Source organism: Gopherus evgoodei, chromosome 1, assembly GCF_007399415.2.
Source record: "Gopherus evgoodei ecotype Sinaloan lineage chromosome 1, rGopEvg1_v1.p, whole genome shotgun sequence".
Classification (NCBI taxonomy): Eukaryota; Metazoa; Chordata; order Testudines; family Testudinidae; genus Gopherus; species Gopherus evgoodei.
Window position 1 is genome coordinate 181,594,947 of NC_044322.1, and position 21,601 is coordinate 181,616,547.

The following is a 21,601-nucleotide window of genomic DNA, read 5'->3' on the forward strand; positions in this document are numbered from 1 at the left end:
GGTGTTACCATACACATTATAGGGGGAGTGATCAGTTAAGGTGAGCTGTTGTCAACAGGAGAGAAAAATAACTGTTTGTAGTGGTAATTAAAATGGCCCATTTCCAGCACTTGACAAGGAGATATAAGGAACTGGGGGAGGAGGGGAAGATAAGCATGGGGAAATAGTTTTACTTTGTGTAATGGCCCCTGTGTATATATATATCTTCCTTCTGTATTTTCCACAAAAGCCCACAAAAGCTTATGTTACAATAAATTTGTTAGTATCTAAGGTGCCACAAGTACTCCTGTTCTTTTTGCGGAGAAAGACTAACGCGGCTACTACTCTGAAACCTGTATACTGTGCATTGTGTATCAAAACCATGCTTCAGATACTAAAAAGTACAGATAACTGGGGAGCCAAAAGGATGTATCCTTCCATCAGTATTAAGTATTATACTTACATTCGTTCTCTTTCTCTCTCTCAAGCGATTTGATCCGTTCTATTTCTGAATATGTTTTTGTAACTGTAGTTGCACTTTTTTCTTACAATAGTGGTAACCCATGAGCAGGGCAGGAAGGCAGCATTTGAATGTGTAAGTGACTCAATATTAAATTCAGAATTTAGTCACATATTTCCTGCAAATCTATTCCCAACAAAACTTTAAGACTGAAACTCTTTGAATTTGCTCAAGGAATTACAATGAACTACAATATGTACTTGTTACTCTCTAGTTTTGACTTAAAGATCACATAACGATTTTAAGGCCTCAATTAAAGAAAGCATTTACATAGTTCCTTAACTCCATCTCTGTTTGGAACAGTATGTAAGCATGCATTCAATGTTCAATTTAAAGAAGTTCAGTGAGGCTTATGCACGTTCCTGGTCTCCTAAATTAAGGCCTTACATTGTATATGTCAGGCTATGCACTACTTGACAACATATGGAGTCAGATCATATGGCAATAGAATTCCTTTACATTGCTGTAAATTTGCAGTAAACACATAGACTTTGGTGGAGTTGATACAGAATTTTCATAAGTATAGATGATATCAGAATTTGGCCCATTTTGTACATATGGTCAAATGATCGAGGGACAACCTATGAATGTAATTCCATCTACTCCTGAAAGATTCCTTGTACACAGATAATGCTTTGATGCCAGACTCTCCCAGATAAACTTTTGTTTTCTTGATGAGAGAAAATAAACATGATGGGCCTTTGAGCTTTAGATAAACAGATAAGATATTAAATGTATACAACTCACTAGACCCCTACATTTGTTTTTAGGTTCAATGGTAAATGGATGGGGTTCTGCGTCTGATGAGGACCGTAACTTTTCTAGTCATAGATCTAGTGTAGGTAGCTCCTCAGATGACTCGATCTTTACCAGCGGCAGTTTTGCACAAGCACTGGTTGCAGCAGCAGATAAAGCTGGGTTTAGGCTGGATGGAACCAGCCTGACAAGAACAGGTTTGTAGACTCAAAGTTGATGCTTTCTGCATGGTCTCTTCCTTTTCTTTCTCTTCTTCTTTTCAGTGAACTCATGTCTCACTCTGAATTTATTTAACCTGCATGGAGTAAGGAGGTTGTACAGTTTTTTTCTGCATAGCTTTAATCAAAACCTTCCACTGTGTTTTAATTTTAGTACTCCGAAGCAATGAATAGCACAAGCTTTTAATCACCAGCTTCAATCTGCTATTTCCCTTTACTCTGACTCCACTATGGATTTACTGACATGTGCTCCCTTTTATATTGCAGCAAAGAGACTACTAATTTTGCCATGCAATTTTTGATGATTTATTTTTTGCAAAATCTTCTCACAATCAATAATATTTCTAGTGATGAAGAGCACACTTAGTCATTACCTCCATTACTGCTGTTCTAGTGCCTCTCTTTTGCACAATGTGTTTTGTGGGAAGCCTCTCTAAGCATGGGATGAGCTGGTGTAAGTTTATCACTAACAGCCTTATTAATCAGTTGCTTTAATGGCACTTATTGGAATAACTTATTATATTTGGATTTCAGGATATTAATTAAAAATATATCAACTGCATCTACAAGTTAAATGTAAGAGTGGCAAAAAGAGTATTGCTTTTGAAAACAACACACTCCTTCTGAAACAAATGAAGAGTAAATATAATTTACTTGATGTAATTTATAATTCACAAGCCTCTTATGTGTCATGTTTCATATGTTCATTTCTAGCAAAAAAAAGAGATAAGTAAAATGTAATAAAAATGTTCTGGACACAGCGAGAATTGATTTGTGTATTCTAACTTTTATCAAAACTGCAAAACAACCTTTGCTGTTTAATTAAATTGACAAAAACTAACAGCACAATTTTAATTAGGGAATTTTTTTTTTGTTACACACTCATTTCACATTTCTGCCTGCAGGTACCACTCTGTTCCCATAACTTTGAAACTTCTAGTACTATTCTCATAAAAAGTTTGCCCTTTAGTACATTATTTGCATTTAGGAAAGTTGCTCATAAACATAGAGGCTGATCCTGCAGTCTTTATGCATGCAAAATTACCTCAGTGACTAGATGGCAAATGCTATACCTTAGAAATGGCGAAAAGATTTTTGGCACTCACCCAAGCCACTCACAAAGACAGAAGGTAAAAAATCCTGGCTCCATTGGCATCAATGGGAGTTTTGCCGTTGACTTCAGTGGAGCTGGGATTTCACCCCGACTCTTTAGTTAAATTCATCAATCTTTAAAACAGTTATTTCATTTTTAAAAACAGACAAAGCTCTCCAGTTGCTCCCCTGCAGTAGTGAAACATTGATTTGTTCAGTCTGTCTTTTCATAGGGAAATAAATAGACTGCCTGCCTTTAGACGTGCCAAAATATGCGGAGAATTTGGCCAAAATATCATTTAACACTGATTATTTTGCTTAAAGAGACTCTTTGAAAAGTCTTGTGTGAGAGCACCAAAACTTTTGCACCCTTTCTAGGTTTTGCACACTCTCATTGGGACTTATTCAAAATCCATTGAAGTCTATGTTGATTTAATGTTGTGTGGATCAGGCTCATTAAGAGATACAGGCCCTCTTTCCCTCCACACACACAAACTTTAAAATGTATTATTTTGTAGCCTATCCGTGCAAGAAAGGTGAATCTTTCTGGTCAAGTATTGGGAGTGTCCAGCTTGAAGAACACCCAATTATTTGATGATGTTGTTATGATTTATCAAGTGCTTGATGTGCGTTTTAAAAATTGCATGCTAACATATTACCCATTTGGTGAACCATTACAGTTTACAACATGCCAAAGTATCCCTTATCATCATAGGACCATTATGGCAACAGATTTTTGTCCTCCTATATGGGTCTGATGCAGCAAGCAAAAACACTTCCTGGGACTTAATATAGTTTAATGACTATATGATACTTTTAGTGATACCTCCTGGGCCATGGTCTATCAAACAATATATGTATGCTTTTTTTAAAATGCATATTACCTGATGCATCATAATGACTCTTCACAGGGCATTTCTCTAGCTAAGACGAGGCAATATTCTTTATGACTGTCATTCAGGGGAGTTATCTCAAGGCCTGATTCTCCACTACCTTATACCCAGTGTAGTCATTAACACCTATAGCCAAGTGGGTGTAAAACACAATCACTGGTGCGATTGGTGCGTTCTGATTTGGTATCATCTTACACTCATTTTTCATGGGTGCCTGTGACTATGCAGGGGACAAGGCATTGGTGAATCAGGACCAAAGTATCTCTCCTTCATGACACACTCATTCAGGTTTCCAGGTGCTGTTGTGCTAATTGTCATATAGCTCAATGATCTGGAGTATTTTTTTCTTCTCATTTTTTTAACACCCTATAATGGGATGATTGTATCACTAATACAGACAGTCTGGCACAATTGAGCAGATTTTACTAAAGAGACAAGAATAACAGATATGCTACAGGTCAGATCTGAGGTGCAATGAAAGAATTGTGCTGGGAAGCTTGCACATCACCTGCCTGCCCTGTGTATGACTTAAGTCAGTGCTATTGTTAGCCCCTCTCTTTCATAGGTACTTAAATCAATCACAAGCATGTCATATATTTTTTCCAAAGCCTGCATGCTGAATTAAGGGTTAGACTTATACCCATGAAAGCAAGAGAATTCACTTGAAGATTAAATTTCATCCTAGATTCAGGGCTTGCCTACAAGGTGCTTTAGTCTGCACCAAATTTTAGTCCTCACTAGCATCTCATGCACTGACTAAACAGTGTCTACTGTACTGGTGTGCACTAAAAGTTCCCAAGTGCTCATTAATGTAGTCCCATTTCAAACAGTGCTACATTAACATGCACTAGGAAACTTTTACTTTAATCTCCTCTGGTGCAGATTAAAGTTCCATGGAGGAGGTTATTTTTACACTCTACGGTATCTACGTGCTGGCGGGGTTTATTTTTACAAAACATCTGTGCTGCAATATGGAGCGAGTTAATGATGGGATTTCAGACTCATGTCTGAATTTCTTTTCCTTACAATTTTTAAATCAAATCCTCACTATTTTGGCATGTATTTGTTTCTGGTTTAATCTATAACTAGAAAATATAAGAAATCAAATGCTGAAAAAGCAATTCTTGCATGTACAAACTACTAAAAATCAATCTGTGGGAGAGATCTTGATTCCTTTTCACCATTCCGGCAGTGCAAAGGGCTGTAACACTCTACCAATTGGCAGATAAAGATTCTCTTGTCATGGAGGAAACCCCAGATGACAGAAAGCCAACATAGCTATCTCTAACCCTAAAAGACCCCGCCAAAGTAGGGTATGTGCTAGGGCATGGCTAAAAGGAGGTGTATTTAGAACTCCACTGTAGTCCAGTAGAGTTCCTGCAAGCATACTGGCTCTTTGAGGGATATTAACAGCTAGTTTAGGTTAGAGCAGCCCACAGTCATCTCTAAGTTCTTCACCAGACACCAAAACCACTCCCAAGCAGCCTGGGAGCAGAAAGATGTCATACAGCCATCTCATCTCTCTTATCAAGTTCTGTGCAGTTTGGCCAGACCTAAGCACTGGTCCTTCTGGGTTTAAAAGAAAAACAAGATGTTTGGTTGCCTTAACATATTCAACTCTGGATACAATTAAAGAAAATTAGAATAACCACCAATTCAAAACAAAGGACAATGTTAAAATTCCTAAGGTACTTGTTACAGATGTCAAACAAGTGAAACAAGAATAAAACATTCTGAAAAGATTCCAAAGGGATCATCCAATCTTAATAGAAAATAAGCCAATGTATTCAAAAGACTTTGGAGAATTTGATTGAATTTATATATACATGTAAAAAAGAAATAAATAAAGCAACTGAATTGTCATCAAACAACCCCTGCTGTGATACTCCTGAATGCCCCATTAGAATAGAGTCAAGCAGAGGAGGGGTGTTTTTTTAGAGGAAGTATTTTCAGTGTAAACAGATCTCTGAGTAATCAATTCAGTTAGCCAACATGTGTCCAGAATAAGTTTTTACATACACGTGCATACTCACAAAATAATAAAATAATGGGGAAATCTTTACAAAAATAAATGTTGGGCTCTTTGTTTGGGTCCATAGATCTATAGGCACGAGTTAGTATATATCTTGTAAAATCAGTCACATTAGTGTCATTGGCATTACACCACATACACAGTGCATTGGAGTCATGAAGCTAAGAATCTGTATATGTTTGCTATACACAGAGAAAGGTGATATAGGGTGAATAAATGTTATATAATTGCAAAACTATTTTATCCCCCTGCAAGTGTAAGAAATTATTCTGAATACATCTGTTTAGTATAAAAAGTAGACATGAGTTAAACAACATGTAATAGTTTTAACATAATGGTTTTGGAATAGTTTTAGTTAAATATAATGCTGAGTTTCCCACTTGGCTTATTGTGGAGTATTTTAAAATGATTGTCATCAGCAGATATTTCAGCAGGGCACTTACTTTATCTTTATCATCATCATTAATATTATTAGTATTACCAGAGAGCCTAGGAACTCTAGTCATAGACAAGGATCCCACTGTACAAATACAGAACAAAAAGATGGTCCCCACCCCAAAGGGTTGACAATTTTCATGTGAGCGCTGAAAGGACAGATATGCAGTACTTCAGATCAGACAAATGACAGCACAGCTTACTTCACTTCAATAACTTTTTCCATTTTGGTTCCCTTTTTTTCCCTCTAGGCAAAGCATACCCTTCTTCTCAGCGACCTCGGCCAAGCAGCCCATTTTCAACTGACAGTAACACCAGTGCAGCCCTAAATCAGAATCAGAGGCCTAGGCCTACTAAAAAACACAAGGGGGGTAGATTGGACCAACCTCCATTGCCTCACCGCAGGGAGGGAATGACAGACGGTAAGTTCTTTGGTTTGAAGTCAGCTCCATAGTAGTACTGATATGTTGCATTCATGCAGGACTGAAAAAAATGTAGAGTGTTCCCTTAAAGTGTGTGTGCTCCAATGAGCTATTTGTTCCATGATGTAAGATCTCTAAGTTGTCAAGTGAATAATGTTGAAATGAGAGCTGTGCAAAACTTGGTTGATTCATCATTGAGCAGGACTTCAAGCAAACCTTTCTTTGGTTCGTCTATGGATGGGTTAACTCCTCTCAGGTTTCCAGAAATGTCATTGCAAGTCACATCTAAAACGACTGAATTTCATCTGCTTTCACTCCAAAACCACTTTAGCCAATGAATGGAGGTAATAATATTCAAATGAATTTCCCAAGAACAAATTCAAAGTGTGCCGTGCTGTGTTCTACTTTGCTCATGCTCTTTGTGCAACCCATACAAAAGGTCCATATTAACCCATGCCATGCTTTCCTTGCCCACCTATCCCACTGCTTGGTAATGCTATCCCATTCCTGAATTTCACACACCTCCACGCCCTAGTGGCTCTGTCTTTCTCTTCAATTCTCTGACAGCTCTGTTTCTCTCTAATCCCCTCTTCCAACCTGCAAATCACTGGTGGATCTGTTCATTCTAATCAATTGAACAACCACCTCTCCTGTTATTCCTACCTCACTTACACTTCTGATTAGCAAAAGAAGCAACCACCATCTGCTACTCCTGTGTGTGGCTGTCTTACATTTTGCAGCTCTCGTAGCTGGCTACTGTAAACGCTGAAGGATTTGGAGAGGACAGCAGGCAAACAATCAGCTTTAAAAGAGCCATCAGCCATTTTCACCACTCCTGTAATGAGGTTGGGGATGTGGATGCTGTCCTCATTATTCTGATCAATGCTTCAGTCCCCCCTGATGCTTCGCAGCTACCCTATCTTCCAAACAGGCAAATCAGAGACAGAAAGAAGGGCATCCCCGAGGCGGCATTTTTCCCTACTTCAGTAGGTACCATAGGATCAGCTGAACTTTGTGGTCCCTCAAACAATGCTTGGGTGGGATTTATGCCTGTGAGTCTGTGTTCACTCAGAAATGAGTCTCTTGTTCTTTCTAATGGTTAGTGAGCCTTGACAAATCTTCAGCAAATGCAGAAGTCAGGTGTTGTGTGGTGTCAGGTTCTGTTATGAACATTTCTCAGTGCTCTAAATCCATTAGTAAACTCTTCCATTACTTATTTATTTAATAAACTTATAAATTGCAGAGCACTACAAGCTACATATTTTAATTACACTATACCCTCCTGGCAGATTTTAAATTTACGTCTTTAGTGAAACAATGCTTGACAAAGCCATAGAAGAAGAATCAGAGGGGACGTACATCTAGTGGCTAAAGCAGTGGAGTTGGAGTTGGCGCTTCAGTTACTTCCTCATTTTTGCCACCGACTTGCCCAGTCTTTGCCTCTGCTCACCTTTGCCTATGCCACTGTAAGGAGAATACTCACACTCTGATTGCAAAGAACAGCTCATAGGCTGCAGCTTTATAAAAATCACTCCTGGGAAAACAATGAATGGCCAGATCTTGCAGAAAGGGGTGCCTGCAGCCTACCTTCCAACCATATGCTGTGCCTTCATCCAGTTGATGACAGCCCAAGAGACTTGGCCATGAAAGGCAACCAGCACTCTACACTCATAAAGAGGGTTAGACTAAACCCAAGCCAACTCTCCATTAATCTCTGCTTGGGGTTTGTGCTAAAGAATCTGAATCCCAGTCCCTCAATTAGGCAATCAGAAAACAAGGCCTTCACCCCCCACCACCCACCATTTCAATTATAAATTGGCTTGCAAATTTATGATCCAGCTATTAGATATTGCTAGTGGTGGTTGGCTGGCATCCCACCAAACCAATCAGTTGCTGGATATCCAAGATAAATATGCAGTACCTGACATCAGAAAGATGAATTCCATTGGGATGGAACAACTAAGATACTAGGCAATACCATCATGTACCAGGATCTCCCCTCTGAAATCCCCTCATTTCTTGGTTTACAATTTTCTTGGAGCTATTGATCTTAGGAAACGAGTTGACTCCCCTCCGTGTGTGCTGTGGAGATGAACCTAACCATACTAGCCTGGCCATAGGGAAGTGGGATTGTAAATCCATCCAGTCTCTCTTATTCTTTGCTGGTAGCCCAAATCCCAACCTGTTAACTGATTACTATGAGGTGATTCTATATTATGTGGGGTGCTGCCACCACCACTGATTTAGACACAGAGCAGAGTGTGTGGGTGGGAGAGATTAGCCTGCTGTGAAATGGGAACAGGCTCATTATGGCTCCAGATGCAGTGAGACCTTTATATAGGCGCAGGGGAGACAGCAGAGTTGTCCAGTGAGCTTAACTAAGGCTAAAGGTAGGGGGAAGGGATAATTAATGCCACAGACACAGGAAAAGAAGGGAGGCAAAAGGGTTACCACTAAATGCAAAACTTCTTTTAGAAAAGGGAGGAAAGGGTGTTTCTTTCCCAGCCAATCCTGAGACAGAGAGCAAGCAATTAGCCAGCTCAACACTAAATCAGGCCATGACTGGCTAGTAGGGCCATCAGTGCTTACAGTCCTCCCCTACTAGCCTTTGTACAACATGGGCTCCACAACCCTCGACTCAGAGTGGGACCAATCTATATGGATTCTCTAAGACAGACCTGCCCTACTTCCAAAAATGTATGAGACTGTCTTCAAAAATAACTTATTTAATTTGCTGATGTCATCCAAGGATTTCAAAGTTCTTTACAAACATCAATATTCACATCACTGCTGTGCAGTAGGCAACAATATCCATTTTACAGATGGAACTGCAGGAAAGGTGAGGATGAGTGATTTGCCCAAGGTCACAGAGGAAATCTGCTGTAGGTCCAGGAGTTGTGTCCAGATCTCCTGATTCCCAAGCTGTACCTTAACAACAAGGCTTTCTTCCTCTCCAGTGTTTGATTAATGAAAGTTTGTTAAATGCACTGGGATAGTCAAATGAAAGGCATTGTATAAAGTAAAATACTGAAAAAAAATTTGAATTTAATTAAGTTCTTTTTCTGTGCTACTGTCTGTTGCAGATTTAAAACTTACACATTTGTTGATCCCTGTTATTTTTATTTTGTTCATGTGAAATTGTAATAGTTCTATGTTGGAGAATCAGATTCCATATTACATACTGCCTGTACTGAATTCCATGGACGTTCAAATAGAGGTTGTAAGTTACAACTTCAATAATCTAAATTTCAAATTGCATAAGCAGATGCCAGTGTCGTGGTTCTGTAAGGTAACTGGTTATGATTGCAGTAAAATCAATTATAAGGAATGCCATTTTGGAAGCCAACACTATAAAGCAATTTTAACATTGGCAGGCTCCCATACCCCTCCCATCATCCACCTACAATAACTCAAACACAGTCGTTGGCATAGAAGGTCACATTTATATTCATAACTAAAAAAAAATCAAATACATTAGCACTGAACATACAGTATACACCAAGCCCACTGACAGATTATTATAATATTGTGCTAGCCAGAAGAAGAGGTCTCAGTCTGGGGGTTGGCACCTCATTCAAGAACAAAGGTGCAGTGCTGCTACCAGATATAACTCTCCTATCCCATATATTGACCTGTTGTCCCAAATAACCAGCATTTTCTCATTTAACTATGCAAGACAGAAGTGCTGACTGGGAAGATGTCTCATCAACTTTGGAGACAACACTGCCCCACACATAGGAAATGCAAGTATCTCCTCTACTATCAAGGACATGGAAAATGAGAAATCTTACCCCATATAAAACTGAAACATCACCATCCTTTTAAAATAAATCTGTTGACCAAGACCTCCTCATCAATATGTGAAAATTGTTTCAGTCCTTTTATAGCTACAAATCTGAAACTCCACTGCAGGTTCCAAAAGCAGAGGAATACTCCTTCATATTATCCACTACTCCTGGTCAAGTTCCAATTAAAAGATTTTAAATGCTGTAATTTCTGAAGGGTAAAAAACAAAAGGATAGAGCTTCAACTGGCATAAACAAGCATAACTCCTCTGAAGTCAACTGAGCTACACAATCTGAGGATCTCTCTCCCAACATATCTGTAAAATGTTCCCAATACAATTAGTTGAACCATAATATAGTATATAACAGTGATGAGCTACAGGCTGTTCTGCATACACTATAGATAGGCAGCATGGGGCAGCTTCTCAGGGGAATGTCAGAGGCACCTCCATTTTTTTTTAATTCCTCACAATCAGAGTTTGAGGCATAAAGAGCCACTGTCTCTTGTTTTCCTATTGTATAACTGTAGTCAAAATTTCACTTTTTGAGCTATCATTTTCCAACTATAATCACTGTCTCAGGATTCTGCCTAGTGAGAAAAGTATGCTTATCTAGTTCAAAAAAGAACTAGATAACTCTATGGAGGATAGGGCCATCAATGGCTATTAGCCAAGAAAGGCAGGTATGGTATCACTAACCTGTTTGCCAGAAGCTGGGAATGGGTGACAGGGGATGGATCACTTCGTGATTACCTGTTCTGTTCATTCCCTCTGGAGCACCTGACATTGGCCACTGTCGGAAGACAGGATACTGGGCTAGATGGACCTTTGGTCTGACCCAGTATGGCCGTTCTTATGTGCTTATGCTTTTTTCATCACAAACATACTTTGAAACCTCTTTTTTTGAACAGTACTACCACTTCAGTGGTTTAGTGTATAAACTTTGAAATGTAGCATACAAGTTATTCTGAACATCATGTGACCTTCAGTGATCAGTTGAAAATTTGTTTTGATTTGGGTAAACTATATGTTCTTTAATCTTATGACGTGGCTGAATTTTTTCCAAAATAGCAAGTTTTGACTGAACTTTTTTTCTGACAAAGTGAGATTTTTTTTGAAAAAATATTCCTCTTATTAAATGATACTGTTTAAAATATATTTTGAACATTTATAGTAATATATTGTCAGTGAAGACACATTTTTAAAATAACTTGATATTTTGTGAAATTTGGTGGGATTTGATTGAATTTTACTTTTAGATTTTGAGTTCATTCAAAACTGAAACTTAAAGTGAAACTCAAGGATGGGGGCAGAGAGGTATGTCCCAAAGAGACTGAAACAGAATAAACTGAGTCAAATATAATGGATTAATTTTTCACAACTTGACAAAATTCCTTAACTGTTGCTGAATGTGGCAAGTACAGTAGTATACATCATGTATACATCAAGGAACACAAATTGTAGCATATCTTCTATTGATTTCATAGAAGATATTAGTAGCACAATTGCTGGAGGGAGAGGCTAGTAGTGAGGATAAATAAACTGCATTTCTGACTAACATGAATTTCCTTTTTTTAAAAAGTCATGATAAGTGACTCAGATTCTTTTATTAGGGGACATTATTTTCTCTTCGGTTTCAAACAAAACATGTTTCAATTAAATATTAGCTTGTTCTAAATCTTATTCACATTTTTTAGATCTTCCACCACCACCAGATCCGCCCCCTGGTCAGGGTTTAAGGCAGCAAATAGGCCCTGGCCAGCGTGGAGGCTCGGCAGAGAGAAAAGGAAGCTCTCTTGAGAGGCAGCATACTTCCAACATAGATGAAACAAAGAGCTCATTGGATCGTCAAGCTAGAGCATCATTAGAGTGGCAGCGACAAACCCAGGAATGGATAAGCTCCACAGAACGTCAAGAAGATTTCAGGAAAGCCCAACATAAACAAGCATTTGGATCAGGTGTGTGTGCTGCACAAGTCAAAGAAGTGTAGACAGCTTCTTGAAACATTTCCAGTAGAGGTTTATAACTCACTAGAATATAAGATTACCTTAAACCAGTCGTCCCCAGCATTGCCAAGACTTAGAAGAATAAATACATTCACCCCCTAAGCCAGTGCATTCATTACACTATTTAGGGAATTAATAATATTGTCAAACGTAGCAGCAAAAAAACAAAATCTGAACTCTGTTCTTGGTGTGCAAGGCAAGAGGAACAGCCTTTTAACTATTCCCCTTTATAAATGTATTTAATTGTACATGTAAGGCCACATATAGCAGTATCTTCAACCAGCAACTGAATTGGCACTAGCTGTTTTGCATGCCTACGGAGGGCTGACTCTCCTTAGCCTAAGCCATTTTTTTCCTGCTATATTTATAGCATCCTTTCCTCTCTACTCAAGGATATGACAAAATAACCTTCCTCAGTAAGGCCTCGATTGATGACAATATAGACTTTATCTGGGAACTTGTCTTTGCTGATTACTGAGCTTGACTTCTAAATGGATCTCAGGCCTGTAAAGACATGTACAGGAGGTGAGATTGGACTGGAGATTCAGCTCTACAACATTCACAGATTCCTTCAGTTCAGCCACTAACAGCTTCTGTTTTGGGACACCTAACTATTTTCCGTTAACCTTCGTCTCACATCTTAGTCCAGTGCTGATAAAATAGAATGATGCAAGGGGACAATTGCACAAGGAACATACAGCATAGAAGCAAGGCATATACAGTTCTTTTTTCTAGTGCTGTGCTGGACCCTCATGCATGTACTAAACTTACACAATGACACTGGCAATAAGTATTTAAATCTAATTCTCATAGCTAATCTCATATCTGTAAAAACAATGGTATGGGTAGGGGCACCTGTCCTGGAGCAAGGATTTCTGAATGGTCCTTTTCTGATACCTGTATGTTATCCTCCTTTATCTGCTTCTCAGGACAGCCTCAGAAGAAAAATGACTGGTCTCTTCAGTTCTAGACAAAAGCAGAAAAGTTATAGTTGCTACAGTAAATACGATAACCCATATTTTAATAAATAACAGGAATATGCCATTAAAAACAAACCAAAACAATCCTTCAATAGTATGGACAAGTGAAAGGTCATTTATATGTCTATTCTAACACCTTTTCAGTACAGATGTTTGTTTAAAAACAATATTAACGTGTGAGATTTCACCTGGTACAGTCCAATAACAACCTTAACTCTGACCCACAAGACATACTTACAAACTTTTTCTACATATACACCTCTGATATACTGTATGTATATCTGTTATGTGAAGCTATATTCAGGGAAGCTTCTCTGCTACCAAACTCAAAATTCCACAGCAACAAGGATCCCCATCTCCATTTCTAGTAAGTGTGCAGGAATGCCTGATGAGGATGTTAACTATTATGTAACTTAGGGGGTCTACAGTTGTAGGGCTCTCATACCTCACACCTGAGTCAGAGCCAAGACCCATTGAGTACAAAGGACTGGTTCCCACTGACTTCAGTGAGTGTTGAATCAGGCCCCCCCAGGATTAGAGTGATTGCAGAGTTCCTGTCCTGTGAACCTTTACAGATCCAAGGCAGTTGGATTTCCCTCATGCATACCTTAGGAGATGCATTGGGGGCTGCTACAGCCCTCTTCTTCAATGCGAGACATACAGAAATTTGTCTCCAAATGCTTTCCGTGATGGCCAGTAGTTGAATGCAAGGTGCTTCACTGAAGCTGTGCCAGCATTTTTCACTGTGCATGTGTTTCTTTTCTACTCCAACTTCTTGTATTGAAGCATTCTTTTTCCATATTCTTTTCTCTATTAGGTTTAACGATGGATACTCATGCATCATTTTTATAACATTAATTATGAGTATATTTTTTTCTTGAAATCTCTCCTGAACTATTTTCCCAATTCATGATGAAGTTCATTGGGAATCCATTCACCAGATAACAGGGTTAGACAGTTAACAAATATTTTCAAAAGAAGGCATTTTTAATTGTTGTCTTTCTGAAAAACTATTTGCTCAATTTCCATGATATCATTCAAAACAATGTCTATTGTTACTGAGTGTTAGCCTTAATATTTTGAAAGCATGACTTTTAGTTTGAAAGTGAGTAGTCATAATCTGCTTTACAATAGAAAGCTAATTGCAACCTCTTTGCAAACATATAGCAATATATATATATATGAATTTTTTTATTCTTCTGCTATATCTATCTATATATACATATAGCCGAAGAATAAAAAATACATGTAGATATAGCCGAAGAATAAAAAAACATGCATAAGAAACCACAGTAGCTGCATCCTCCCTTCCATTCTTCCCTCATCTTACCTTCCCCATTTCATTGCTTTGACTCTGTGTATCACATCTACATTTGGACCTGGGTCTAACACACACCTGCATCTGTGGCAAATTGTGTTCCTGAATAGTGTCATTGATTTGGTTCAGAAATGAAGTCAGTGGGAGTACTCACATGAGTAAAGTTGTGCAGGATCAGAGCTTGAAATTGTAAATTCTTCGGGGCAGAGGCCATACGTACTGTACCTAAAAAACACCAAGCCCACTTTGGGTGCTGCACATATAAAACAATCAGGAATCTGGCTGAGTACTGAATACATTTTTCTTTTTTTACATCGATGGACCTATGCAATGAAAATTTTGCAGCATTTGTCAGATGATTTATTCAATGAATGACAGTTACATTTATTAACAAATATTTTAAAGTACTGTACTAGCTGTAATAATAACCATGATTATATACGAAGAGATTATTATTCTTTCTATTGTAGGGTCCCACCTAGGACGTGGTCAAAATGCCATTGATATCAAGGGCATAGCCCCCATTGACTTCAATTGTGCAGAACTAAGCCCCTAATTTCATGTATTTTTCAAAAGGGCATGAGTAGTCTAGTACTGGAAACCATATTTTCACTGATGACTTTTGAGCGTGCTCAGGATCACTAAGTGGAGTAACAGCAGCAACATACCTAAATGTAATATGCTCAGCTACCCTAATAATAGGCACACTATGCAAATCAGATTAGAGTAGTTTTGAGAACAAGGAGAACATTGTGGTTGTCCAGCTCAGGTGGGTCATACAAACACCTGTCTGGACAAACAAACACCAGTTTTGTAGATGTAAATTAAGGCCTTGGTTCTGCAAAGAGAACCACATGGGCAGATACTGAACTCTTTGCAGGATCAGGACCTACAAAGCTGTTTTTGGGGTGGGGAATGTCCTTCAGAGCTGTTTTGGGGATTTAGACAAATATCTTCCAAGTTCTAGAATGTTTGAAAAATCTGACTGTGATTTTATATTGTTATTGTTTATTTTATGAATTACACATTTCTCAGGCCACATCATAACATCATATATTCTATTAAATTATTGTAACAGTATAATGGGGTGGTGGTTGTTTCTAAATATTTCATTTCACCCATAAAAGTGCTAAAGAATGGACTATTCATCAAAACCTTAGTCTTCATCCCGAAACTGGGAAAACAAACCAGTATATAGTATATTTCATTCTCTTAAACTTCTCCGTTCTATACTCTAGAAATGTGTCCAGCTTTCTGCTAAATTGATTTCCTCTGCTTCTGTTTATTGCTGCCTTTGCAGGTTGCAGCATATTTCATCCAGCTGTTGGAAGGAGTTTCCGTCAGACTCTGTTGTTAGGGTTTGCTGTGAAAAGAACTGCTAATAAAATTTAAAAGTCATTGATAGCTAAATGCCATCTTTCTATGTCTTTTAAATGTTTGCTTACATTTCAGCAAGGACAAGCACAATCATGGCATATGAAGCGGATATTCTGCAGTGCTAGTATTCTAGATCTATGGGCACTAAGATTACGGAAGAGAGTCAAATATAATCTCTTATCTCCCTCTTCCTTTTTCACTACTCCCTCTCTATTTCTCCCTCCCTATCTCTTCCCGCCATTAAATACGATATGTCTCACCCAGTTAAATGGTTTAGAAATAGGTAGAGGGGAAAAAATCTTAACCCTAATTCAGGAAAGTTCTTAACCAAGTGCATACTTTAAGCTTGTGAGTTGTCCCATTGACTTTAGTGGTGGCTACTCGTGTATTTAAAGTTAGGCATATGCTTAAGTACCTTGCTGAACTGGTGCTGTAGTTATCAAGTTCTCTTTCTCAAGATTTAGTCAAGATGGCCAGAGTGCTGCGTGTACAAAAATAAAAATATTTCCACAAAATAAACAGCCAAACTCCTCAGTTTAGGAATCAAACCAATTCTGTTGTTTGCTGCTGCTACTGTTACTACCATAATGCCCAGAGGACCCAATCAGGTTTGAGGCCCTGTTTTGCTAAGTGCTGTACAAACACAGAGTTGCAAGCCTATCCCCAAAGACTTTCTGTCCCTCAAAACACCTATTCTTCCAATCCTTCATCTGCACAAGAGGAGGGGTAAACTGAGACAGACATAACCCTTTGTTCAAAGAAAACCATGTAGTGGCCCTGAAACAGTGTCACAGAAAGATTTATTCCCCCACAAATATTTAGGTTATAGGATTATTTGTAAAATGAGGTTTTTCCAATGTACTTTCTATGGTTGGAAATTACTGAGCTCCAGGAAGCTAATTAAATTAGCTGATACCACAATTCTTTATCTAAATTGATTGAAGCGGTGTTACCATAAGTTAAACTAAAGAAGAGGAGAAAAAACACACTCCTAGAAGCTTAAAGGAAAATATAATAATTACATTATTCTGGAAATTCTATGTGCAGCTATTTCTATTAAGCAATCTGTAATTCATCTTCTATTTGTTCACAATGAATCTCATTTTATAATTAATGCAAACTAGTTTATAAGTTTACATGCAAACACGTTGGTTTCATTGTCTGTGGAAGCAGTTTAGGATGCACATGGAGGCTTTTTGCTATTAATGCCATATCATAAGGCAAAATAAAAGAAAAAAAAACTTTTCTAAATGTAATACACACTGGGTGAGTTTATATCCACACCTGGATAATGCTGTTAATAATATGTTGATGATTTTGTGTTTTCTAGAAGAGGCACTGGTGCCATATAGTAAGCCCAGTTTCCCATCCCCTGGTGGTCACAGCTCTTCAGGAACAGCTTCTTCTAAAGGATCTACTGGACCCAGAAAAGGCGAAGCCTTGCGAGGAGGTCACCAACGCAATGCTAGTGACCTTCTTGATGTAGGATATATGGGATCAAATAATCCAGGACAGTTTACTGGTGAATTATGTAAGTCTTTCTTGCTGCAATTCAAATGTAAAAAAAGAAAAAAAGAACAATTTTTTATTAAAATTTTCATTGACGCAAGATTGGACTCCAGAGAGTGAGAAGCTCAGTTTGTCAGTCAGATATGATTCTGACCCAGATCTCTGTCTTCTCTGAGAGGTCACTTCCTTGTGAAAAAGGCAAATGATTGAAATGTATCTTTCTGTCCCTTTAGATTTATCTTAGACTTCACCCTGTAGCATGATTTTAGTACTGTGAGTCATGCCAGGGTCATCTATTTAACACATTCTTAAATCTATGATGCTAGTGTAAAGGGAAACACATCAGGTCAGCTAATTAGAATTACTCGTTACCCTTTAGAATTTTTTGGCCAAATTCAAGTTACTTGACCTGAAAATGGCATTAGTGATGTTGTTAGAGAAGTGCATTAAAAAGAGGCCTTTGTTCTATTCTTGACTGGTTACAGCAGACAAACTTATCACTCCCCTTCTTTACCCCCTCTCTTTCCCATTCAGCTTTCTCTCTCTTCTCTGCCCTCTGATTCAGTCTCCCTTTTGCTCATCCCAAAGAAAGTGGTACCTCCCTTTTTCTCAAATTCCCCCACCCAGCAGAACTCCTTCCCAAATTTGTTACCACTATGTATGTCATACCTGGTACCATGCTGTGTATATGTCAGCTAGATGACACTCACATGAGACCTCAAAGACTGGTAGGTCATAGAAGCTGACCTTTTAGTAACAGTGACAGCAAATACTGTGGTGTTCTGGCTGCCTGAGAAACACAGGTTCTGGGACTTTCTCACCACATCAGCAGCTCCTTTAGAGAACGTTGACCCCTGCTGATGTTTGTCAGTGCAAAGCAATGTCAGTATTGGATTACCCAGGGCCAGAAGGCTCTCCTATACATAGGGTACCTCAGGCTAGGCCTCCATGTATGGTTGCATGTAGATTACATATATTGTACACCCTCTAGCACAGGTATAAATAAAGTGTAGACAGTAAGGCACTGCTTAGGTTAGTAGAATAAAGACACACCAAAACCTCTGGGTATGCATCCTACATGGCTTTATTCATGTCCAAGAAGTGCTTCTCCCAAACTACACTCCTATTTTTAGCTGTATAGTGTCCCTCTGCCTCCCCACTGTAGGAGCTTTTCCCCACCATTGGAAAAGACTTTGGCAGTAGAGAAAGGCTCTGGGATCTCTCTGCTGCTGGAGTCTTTCGCCAAGGCCTTCCCTTTGCCAGAGCCTTCCATTGATGCATGTAGCTATGCACCATAGTATGAATGCAGCCTGCTTTTCACAGTGGCATGTAGTTACACCTATGCTGCATGCTGTTGTCAGTGTAGACAAGACCTTAGTGTGAACCGTCATGCAACCAATGCAGGGAATGTGGCCGGAGGAAGAGGGCTGTGGCTTGGACTTTGCTACTATTCTATGTTTCCATGACAGTGCCATAGGCAGCTAGAAGTACAACCCATCACAGGGTGACCCCAGGATCAGAGGAGTGCAAAGGTGCCTTTAAGACATCTTTGCATCTCTTCGAACGCTGCCAAGCACACCTCCACTGTGGATCTGACCCATAAAATTGGTATCTCATTCTGGTAAAGAATATGTTAATTTCCACATGCAGGGCAATTTAAAAGCGACACAATTAGAGAACACTTGAAGTACATAACTAAATAACCAGGTTTTACTTGATGTCCAGTCTGAGCCCCAGGTCTGACTTCAGCACAGATTTTCCATTTGAAAAAGATATAGAGGTCATTTAAAAATATTAAGTATGTTGTTCTTTCCCACTTATGTATTTTTTTCATTTCTGATCACTGTTTCTCTCTCTAATAAAAGCAATAAATAGGGTACTATTGCAGTACCCGCAGAACAGCTATTACAGGGACAGCAATTGCAGTTTGCTAACAGAATATTCTTTTCAGACCTATTCAAATAAATGTTTCTCAGATACAGTCAACCCTGTAACTATTCCTAATCCTGCTTAACTGTACCTACACAAGATTCCTCCAGTAATATCTGAGCAGATATATAGGTTCACCAGAAGGAGTCCCTTTGTCAGTGGAGCTCTGCAGACATTTGGTCTACCTATGTGGATCAGTCTGAAGAAATAAGGCGTTAGTTTCTGGTCCAAAGCCTGGTATGTCAAGGGATAGACTTTCACTGACTTCAGTGAGATTTGGATCAAGCCCTAGGTTAGCATTTACACTAGTCCCATTAAAAGTTAGGTGAGGATTCCCCACACCCACATACACACACACACACATACACATACATACATACACATCCTAGTGGACTCTCAGCACAGGCACTTCACTCCATCAGGTACAGCAGAGAACCAGACCCTCGATGTTTACTTGCAGTTACCACACAGTGGTAAGGCAGAAACTCCTGACCTACACGCACACAGGAAGACATATTTGGTATCTTTAGTACAACTGGTGGTAAGTGTGGAATTTTTAAAGTCAACCACTTGCAATTTTAAAAGCAATTTTAAAAAATCCCATAAGTTTATGAGATGTGCTGTGGTAATGTAGCCAGAGGATTTGTTTTATTTAGTGCATTTTTTCTCTTTTTCTTTCTATAGAGTAGTTGAGAAGAGACATCCCAAGCTGCTCTGAAGGACCATCAGGTCTGAACTCATGGAAGTGATGACACTAAACAGTGCAATGAACATTTTCTTTATTTATGTACTATTAAAAGAACTGTAAATGCAATGTAAAGACACACAGCCACACATATCCCACAGATACTTGTGTTCGTCTCTTTAATACACCATCCACCTTAAACTATTTCTTGTCAGGAGTATATAAAAAAGAAAGAAAAAAAAATCACCCTCCAGGATGAAAATGATTTCCCTCTGTATATAATTTCTTTTGTTGCATTGCTATGCAAGCTCACCTTCTTTTTAGCTATGTTCATATTATTGTCTGTTCTTATTGGTCTGTTGTACTATATGTGAATTAATAGGCTGTGGTGCCATATATTAACTTTTAATTGTGTAACTTTTATGTTTAAAGTTTGCACTGCAATTTTATTTGGTGATAAGCACAAAACTCTACTTGTGACATGAAGAAGAAGAAGAAGAAGACTGAATGTGTGAAGAGCGTTTTATGTGCTGTAAGCTGTGTTGGATAATGCTGGATGTAATGGAGTATGGTAAATGGTTTTTCATTGGGGTGTAGAAATAGGAAGATGACAGGCAAAACTGATGTTAGCAAAGATGTCAGGGACAGAATTAAATCTTTTAATAACAAGCAACATAGTTGCTCTTACTATTTAAAAAAAAAAGGAGGGATGTCAAAAGATGAAAATGTGAGTTTCAAGAATGAATATGAAAAAAAGTGACTATAGAGTTGAATAGTGACCTCTGAATAGAACGCTAAGCTCCTCAACTCTTAGGATCAGTTTTTACCTGCCCAATATAATTAAATAATGGAGGGGGGGGAGGGCGGGAAAACTTGCTACAAACAAAAGAAATTAAGGTGTTTCACTAAAGCTGTTTTTATGTTACATTTTAAAAAGAATTACCATAATTAATCTCTCAAAGCCAGCATGTAATACAGAAATTCCCCCAGGAAAAAGAAACAATATAAACTCTGGGATTACCTAGCAAATAGTTAAAGATGCAATTTATTATTGAGACATATTCAAGATGCTTCTAAAAAATGAAATATGTTGGAGTATCTTAGTTCATCTTTCCAATACATGTACAGTAAAATAGAGGATAGAGCTGCACCACTGAAATTCATTTACATGAGTTGTTTTTTATGCAGTCTAGAAACTTTTGTGTTTTATTAACTGAAGTCCTCAATAACTGAAGTTGATTCCATGGAATTTGTAGCAAAATTCTTAGTGTTTGAAAAAAGAAAGCAATGGTAAAATTATGTTCAGTTTGCAGTAAATATTTTTCTTTCAATGCAATATGTTCTCAGAAATTGGATACAAACAAAAAAACTTTGACCTACTTTTAACGTGTGAATTTAAACCCTACTATAATAACAAAGTAACGCATGTTTATACACTTTTTGAATAAACCAAACTCTGTAAGTGGACATTAATAACAGCATCCTGTCTCATCATTAGTTTTCATGACTTTCTCTAGATTTTCTGCACCTCCAAAATCCCTATGAGTAAATTTTTCAAACATTTGTTAGAATATTCTACATGTATTGTATACCACATTCATTCAATTTAAATATTACATTCTACATGTCTATGTTGTTTTGTATATCGCCTTGGAGTTCACCAGTA

General features: G+C 38.3%; 1 protein-coding gene across 16 annotated transcripts in view; it reads left to right on the plus strand.

Moving 5' to 3' along the window:
- ROBO2 (roundabout guidance receptor 2) overlaps positions 1–20,794 on the plus strand; it is a 1,574,925-nt gene extending 1,554,131 nt beyond the window's left edge. For 9 of the 16 annotated variants that reach the window (XM_030580139.1, XM_030580131.1, XM_030580170.1 and 6 more), the window contains 5 exons: positions 1,270–1,452; positions 6,177–6,347; positions 11,829–12,089; positions 17,143–17,343; positions 19,935–20,794. In XM_030580139.1, the coding sequence (XP_030435999.1) occupies positions 1,270–1,452; positions 6,177–6,347; positions 11,829–12,089; positions 17,143–17,343; positions 19,935–19,936 (818 nt within the window). In that variant the 3' untranslated portion in view covers positions 19,937–20,794. The remainder of the gene's footprint in view (positions 1–1,269; positions 1,453–6,176; positions 6,348–11,828; positions 12,090–17,142; positions 17,344–19,934) is intronic. The other 7 variants (XM_030580189.1, XM_030580197.1, XM_030580207.1 and 4 more) reach the window with 3 other exon arrangements.
- The last annotated feature ends 807 nt before the right edge of the window (positions 20,795–21,601 follow it).